Source organism: Vollenhovia emeryi, unplaced genomic scaffold, assembly GCF_000949405.1.
Source record: "Vollenhovia emeryi isolate VEMERY1.0 unplaced genomic scaffold, V.emery_V1.0 DF939312.1, whole genome shotgun sequence".
NCBI classification, from domain to species: domain Eukaryota; kingdom Metazoa; phylum Arthropoda; class Insecta; order Hymenoptera; family Formicidae; genus Vollenhovia; species Vollenhovia emeryi.
The window spans coordinates 179,544-187,083 of record NW_011967054.1 but is presented as its reverse complement, the minus strand read 5'-3'; the positions used below and the strand labels follow the sequence as shown (position 1 = coordinate 187,083).

The window sequence follows — 7,540 nt, the reverse complement described above, 5'->3', positions numbered from 1 at the left end:
TATTGGAGGAGAAAAAAAAGATCAAAGAAACAATAATCTTTCGTGATTTCAAGGTACATTTTACACACTTTCGAACACAAAATGCGACAGAAAAAATACTTTGCGTGGAACAAATGGTCTTAAATTTTTCTCCGTGTCTCACTAAAGTTTATAGAAACTTTTCCAATTGTTAAACATTACGAACTTCGACTTTGATTTTTGCCACTTTTGGCCAGAAAACAGGCGAAACGTCCCATAGTGCAGCGGTGAGGATGTGTATGCTGCTAATGATGTTACCTCCGCAAATGTGCAGGTTACTAGGAGATCGAAGGTAGACTTGATATTTGAACTGACCAATTGTAGCTGTGCTAGCCACGATCTGTTCAGGCTCGTCGCAGCAGGCCTCTATAATTAATAGCAAAACTATGTATTATTTTGTTCGACAATATTTCATACTAAAACAGAGAAAAATATTCATATTTTTAAAATCTATATCTTTTTAATTGAAAAAAAAACATATTTAAAAGGTCTATTATTAGAGAGCACGCGTTAGAGATCAATTTTGTCAAGTTTTATTTTAATTAAAACTAACAGATATTATCCATTGAATCTTCTATACGTATTATTCATATGTTTGTAAGTTACTAGATTTTGTTTACTTACGCTGGGCGAGGACGGCCGCAGCGAGCAGAATAGCTAACTTCATCCTCGCTGTCGCAAATCAAATCCAAATCGAATTACAAACTAGATAGAGGAGGCCACTCAATCACTGTTAGAAGCAGTGTGTGAATATTACACACTTTATCGCATGTGATGTGTGTCCGCCGTTTCAAGACGTCTGTAAGTGTGTGACTTTTTCATGCACGAATGGATGTTTGATTTTATTGGCGTGTGTGACTTTTCACACAAATGGAAGTGTATAACTTATTTAGGTGTGTAATTTTCAAGGTGCCAATAAATGTGTAAAAAAAGATTGCACTATGTACCAGATTTTGAAGTATCTCTGCTCCCGTCGTGAGGAACGACAGCTTATTTGTATCGAGGATTCTTCCAGTCAAGAAATCGTCCCGCGACAGGTTACCTCACTGGAATACTCCTCCTGGCTTCCACGCGGGCCTCCTTTTATACCCTACGAGACTGGATTTTGCTTCCGAGTTTTTGGCCGCCACCATGCGCGGCCTAGCGACGGTCGGCGAACTACTCAGAAGCTGGCGCTCGCGTATAGAAATATTACACATGTGTGAATATTACGATGTTTGACTATTTCAAACAGTATTAGATGTTTGATAAAATCCACACATTGAAGTGTGTGATTTCCACACATTCTCTAATGCATTTCATACGTGCATGTTAAGAGGATAATGCATGACATTTGAAAAATTATGCATTAAATATGTGTGACGCATTAATATTCACGCATTTCAAGTGCGTGACGTGTTAATATTCACACATGTGTGATAGATCTACTTCTAAAATTCTTATCGATTCTTTGCTCGCAAACACAGATTTCGTGAATTTTGCGATATACGTATTTGCGTGCAACGATATAAAAATTATGCAAATGTAAATTATACAAAGTTAGAATATTATTTCTTTATTTTGATTCAACGTGTTAATCTTTTTATTCATCGGTATTAATACTTCATGTAGTTTGAACAAAAATTACATTTTCACTTAACTTGTTTTGTGTATTCCTAAACAGCACCAAGTCGACTATTAGTTGACTATCAGTCGGCAGCAGAAGTCTAAAGTCGACTTCAAAGTCAAGCTGAATGTCAACTTATAGTGAACTAATAGTCGACAAATGACTTGACTATAGTCGGCTGTCAGTCAGCCAAAAGTCGACTTAGAAGTCGACTTTATGGCAATTAAAAGTCGACTTTATGATGATTAGAAGTCTACTTTATGGCGACCAGAAGTCTACTTTATGGCAATTAGAAGTCAACTTTTAATCAATTTTACGTTATTTATATTAACTACTAAATGTTTAATAGTGACATCTTGAAAACCTGATTGATTAAAGTTTTTATATTTTAATTGTATAATATTTACAATATATGTATAATACAATTAAGAAATAATAAAATTATATTGATCAAGTCTTTGAAGATGCTCCAATTAAACTTAAATAATAATTATAATGAGCATATGTCTTAATAAAAAAACAGACAATAAACCAGAGTATATATTATATTATTTAATTATGCTTTTATATTTTTGACAAATTTGACAGGTTTCCTTGATTAACTTGTATTAATCGACACATTACGTCGTATTAATTCGATAGCCACGCGAAAAATATGACTCATCTTATGTCCAAATACGATTGTCGTCTATCAGGAAGACACTTATAATTCACGAACAAGCAAGGAGCATGCATGTCGCGACTATCGCGCTACACGCGGAAAGTGAGACGTCGATTCGCTATATATGGGTTCGACATATTGACCAGAAAGATTGGCCAAAAAGATATTTTTTACACATTTTTGCACTTTGCCGAAAAAATATTTTTTAGTTCATTTTTCGCTTTACCGAAAGGCGACTTTAAACTTCCTGAAAATGTCGACTTTAGGTCGACTTTCAGTCTATATGTTAAAGTCGACAATAAACCATTCTATAGATAGTAGACTAAATGTCGACTTAAAAAATTAACTTCAAGGTGACTAAAAAATGTCGACTATCAGCCGGCAAACAGTCATTTGTGCTATGTGGGTTGTCATCAAACTGTTATCTATAATATATAACATCTTGGGTATTCTAAATTTTACACATTTACGTGATTACACATTACAAATGTTTAATCATAAATAAACGAAAGATATTTAATGAAATACTGTTACAGCTGCGATGTATACGTGTTGTATATATAGTATTTAGGATCGGGCGGGATGATTCGGGCGACGAAATGAATACTCTGCTTATACGATTGTCGTCTATCAGGAAGACACTTATAATTCACGAACAAGCAAGGAGCATGCATGTCGCGACTATCGCGCTACACGCGGAAAGTGAGACGTCGATTCGCTATATATGGGTTCGACATATTGACCAGAAAGATTGGCCAAAAAGATATTTTTTACACATTTTTGCACTTTGCCGCAAAAATATTTTTTAGTTCATTTTTCGCTTTACCGAAAGGCGACTTTAAACTTCCTGAAAATGTCGACTTCAGGTCGACTTTCAGTCTATAGTTAAAGTCGACAATAAACCATTCTATAGATAGTAGACTAAATGTCGACTTAAAAAATTAACTTCAAGGTGACTAAAAAATGTCGACTATCAGCCGGCAAACAGTCATTTGTGCTATGTGGGAACTGACAATATTTTACTCGCGTGTGCAAGGAAAAATGTATTGAAACGTTATACGTTCTAAAGTATAATTATATTTTTTTATGTTTTATATAGAAACTGTTTCAGCATTAAACTTTCATTATTTCACTACTCATTAAACGTGGAAGCTTTTAGAATTCCATTGGACTGTAACATAGTTTATTTACTGTTGCTACGGAATGTCGGCTTACTTAAAAGAGTGGAGAACGTTAATATGTAGAAATAGGCAATGTTTTAAACGCAGATTATCAGCACAATAATTGCGATTCTTTGATAAAATCGAGATACTTGTAAACATTAGTGTAAACATCAGATATTCCCAAAGCGCAGGGCAAGACCCAAGAAACGACACCGACGAGCTCGTCGTCGACTACGAGCGGCCCACCGCTGTCACCCTGGAAAAAGTGCGACAATAAAGTTTTTATCAGCAATTTATAGAAGTAAATGACGGAACAACGTTCAAACAATTAGACAACTTAGTCCTCGAAAACGCCGTATTTAATTTATTAATGTCTCTTAGCGAATAGCTGTACGCATACTTAACGTTCGTGAGATGAATTATGCATAACATAAAAAGTAAGTGGAAAAGTGACTTACTTGACAAGCGCCCTTCCCGACTTTTTCCAGCGTGCATATCTGATTCTCGTTGGTGCGTGGATTTTTGTGACCACTCAGGCAGCGTTCTTGGCTCAAAACGTTCACGCTAAGCCATTTAAGTATTGGCGAGGAAGATCCACTTATTTTCGTTTTTCCCCATCCGCTCACAATACCCCGCTTATCGCCGTTAACATGGTTCTTACTTGTTAAGGGAATCGGACCTTGCGCCCAGTTTATCTTGATCGGTTTCTTCAGCTACGCGAACGGACGTTCGCACAAATTGCGACACGAGTTGAATGAAAATTGGAATAACCGAGATTGTCTCTTCTACTATGACACTAATCTTATTCACTTTCCAGATACTTGAACTTACAGTGATCACGGCGATATCATCCTTCCAGCCACCGTCCCTTTCACCAGTGTAGTTTGGGTGTTTTCGAATGCATTTGATGTCGTGCCTGTCGCCTCCCGCTGCTAATAGGTTGTCGATTCCGCTTACGACAACCTGCAAGTTCAATTATTAATTCGATAAGATGGAAGTGGAAGGATAAAAAAATTTTTAATCACATTAATGCAAAAGAGAAATGGAATAACAGAAGAAAAAGGACATACTGCGCGAATGAGTTAGAAGATGATATTGTATTCGATCTTGATTATGTGAATTATTTATTGCATGACAAGTTGTACTTTCATTTGATTAATGGAGAAATATTTACATATTCAGTTAATTCAGCTATTAATTGAGAATAACTGAGTTAATACACAACAGCTCTCTTAATAGCTCTGTTAATGCATGGAATAACAAGGAAATCAGGAACACAGATACTAAATACCATAATATTAACGTTATATGTATTATGTAAATACCAGAATAATAATCTGAATACACCCGATGAAATTTAACTCAATTACTCGAATAATATTCATCATTCCCTAAACAGCTTTGTTAGATACGAGTAGAGCTTAGAGAAAGATATGACACAGAAGTAGAATTCGGTATAAATAATTATAAAGTTCCAAATTATTTCTAATTCTGACTAACAGTAATTTTATTATTGATTTGAATATTTCGCTTTTCTCTCTCGAGAAAAATAACCTTTTAGAAGCGATCTAAAATAAAAATAATTTATTTTAATAATACAAAAACATCTTTCTATATCGCTGCGGGTTAATAATGAAATTTTGCTGATGTAAAATAATTACATACCATGTCATCCGTGTAAAACTCATCGTCTACGCAATGAGCAGCGGTGAGGATGTGTGTGCTGCTAATGATGCTACCTCCGCAAATGTGCTCACCATAAGATTGAAGGGAGACTTGATATCTGAACTGACCAATTGTAGCTGTATCGCCACCCACGATCCGTTCAGGCTCGTCGCAGCAAGCCTCTATAATTAATAGCAAAACTATGTATTATTTTGTTCGACAATATTTCATACTAAAACAGAGAAAAATATTCATATTTTTAAAATCTATATCTTTTTAATTGAAAAAAAACATATTTAAAAGGTCTATTATTAGAGAGCACGCGTTAGAGATCAATTTTGTCAAGTTTTATTTTAATTAAAACTAACAGATATTATCCATAGAACCTTCTATACGTATTATTCATATGTTTGTAAGTTACTAGATTTTGTTTACTTACGCTGGGCGATGACGGCCGCAGCGAGCAGAATAGCTAACTTCATCCTCGCTGTCGCAAATCAAATCCAAATCGAATTACAAACTAGATAGAGGAGGCCACTCAATGTTTCCCTCTTTTATATACAACGTAACTGTATTCAGCCTTGTGTAACAGCTGGCTTTGTTTGCGCTGTAAGAGACTGAAAATATATTACGCACTTTACTCATTCAATTGTTAATGAAGCACATCTGCAAAATCCATATTATTACGTACCTTTCGCGATTCAAGGCGGAAAGAATAAATGTGAAGAGAATTAATTAATATTTTTTACGAACAAATGCTATCCTATAATTATCGCGAATTGTTAATTACACAACGCAGGACATTAATTGATTTATCAAGCACACTTTTGGATGTGTAAATTTAATATTTTCTTATGAATCTATCAGATTAGAATTGCTACATATTGAATTATTGTCCAGTACACGATTCCATCTATTTGTGCATACTTGTAGAAACGATACGATTGTTTGACCTATTATATCTAAACGGCCAGTACGATTTATTATTTTAGAGAACTGCTTTTTTTATGTCCAACATTCAATTAAATATTCAAAAAATAAAAATGGTTTTGTTAAGTAGTTTAAAGTTATCGAATACATTGAAAACATAAAACTTGCAGAAAAATTATATCTATAACATATTGATCTCGTGACATATACCAATAAACTGAATTAACTAGTACGTCAATCGAGTATAAACGGTTTCATTTTTATGTATTATAAGTATTGTTAATGTATTAAAAATTATTTGCAAACTTTCTACCTGTGTTTCATATTTGAATGATATAAAAATATCGCAATTTTATCTGTCATTAACAGTGATTAACAATACGCAATTTTCAATTTACAATACTTATATATTTTATATACACACACAACAATTTTATAATTTATATACACATAACAATTTTCGTAATTTTGCATTTTTAATTTAAAGAGCATAAACTAAAATACACTAATCTTTATTATTATTTAGTACATAACTACACTTTATCAATTATTTTATAAATTAATTTTATATATAATTGCTATCACTAATAAAATTATTACTTGACTCTTTACCGTATATTTAAATGCATGAATTTTGAGAGGATTGTTATTTAATACAGTAGAAAAAATAGCAAAAGCTGATGAATTAAAATTACAAATACATATCAGATTTCGCGGTGATTTCATGAAAATATTTTACTTTCTTGTAGTAAAACGTATCGTCAATATGTCATATAGTTTTTTCGTTCGTTTCAAACAGTTTTCATACAGTTTCAGTGTGGAAAAACATTGACATTCATTGACAACAACTCGTTATTGACGTGCAAACAAAACTAAATAAACCAAGTTGATATTTAGCCCATATTTTTAGATACTTTGTGTATAGTCTACGTTTCATAAATACAAAAAATAATTGCAACAAATTATTTTTATTTACGATGCGTGCAAATAAAGCTTAACTTTTTATAAATTCCCCAAAGTGATAATCCGAGGAATCCATTTTGCAAGTGGTATACAGCATGAATTTCAATGATTGACTAATGAGTACTGTTAAAAGTCGATCAAATCTATCCACGTGACACACGAATCGAAACGCAGGTTGTTTCAACCAAACATATTCCGAATGCAAATTTAAGCAAACTTCAATGTAAATTTGTTGAAACTGTATACCATTAAAATGTACATATATTTCAATTAAATTTGCGCCGACGGTCAGTGATTGATCAATTTATAATCGCCAAGTTTATTTTTTACAGACTCAATTAAAAAGTAACATGTGTCTTAATTAAATGGGTATTCGTCATATTTACGAATATCTGTACGATACAAACCAAAATAAAATTATATCAATTTTTAATCAAACGTGGTTTTTCTATATTTAATACTTACTTATATAATATTTGTGAATACAAGTTTCTGAAACAGTTGTAAAAATATGTAATTAATTATTTAACAAAT

The 7,540-nt window shown here is 33.0% G+C and overlaps 1 protein-coding gene across 1 annotated transcript; it reads right to left on the bottom strand.

Annotated features, from left to right (window-relative positions):
• Positions 1 to 3,389: 3,389 nt before the first annotated feature.
• Positions 3,390 to 6,311, bottom strand: LOC105558783 (chymotrypsin-1-like). Its single transcript, XM_012006689.1, has 5 exons — positions 5,553 to 6,311; positions 5,114 to 5,295; positions 4,280 to 4,411; positions 3,907 to 4,161; positions 3,390 to 3,704 (listed from the first exon to the last, which is right to left on the bottom strand). Exons 1-5 carry the CDS (start codon positions 5,593 to 5,595, stop codon positions 3,558 to 3,560), a joined length of 759 nt encoding a protein of 252 aa, XP_011862079.1. The 5' UTR covers positions 5,596 to 6,311; the 3' UTR covers positions 3,390 to 3,557.
• Between the last annotated feature and the right edge of the window lie 1,229 nt (positions 6,312 to 7,540).

Excerpts from the sequence above, each read along its gene's own strand:
- LOC105558783 (XM_012006689.1), bottom strand. The coding sequence starts at position 5,595 with ATGAAGTTAGCTATTCTGCTCGCTGCGGCCGTCATCGCCCAGC. Across the intron at positions 5,296-5,552 it reads TGCGGCCGTCATCGCCCAGC|AGGCTTGCTGCGACGAGCCT; the intron begins GTAAGTAAACAA and ends TATTAATTATAG. Across the intron at positions 4,162-4,279 it reads ATGATATCGCCGTGATCACT|CTGAAGAAACCGATCAAGAT; the intron begins GTAAGTTCAAGT and ends CCGTTCGCGTAG.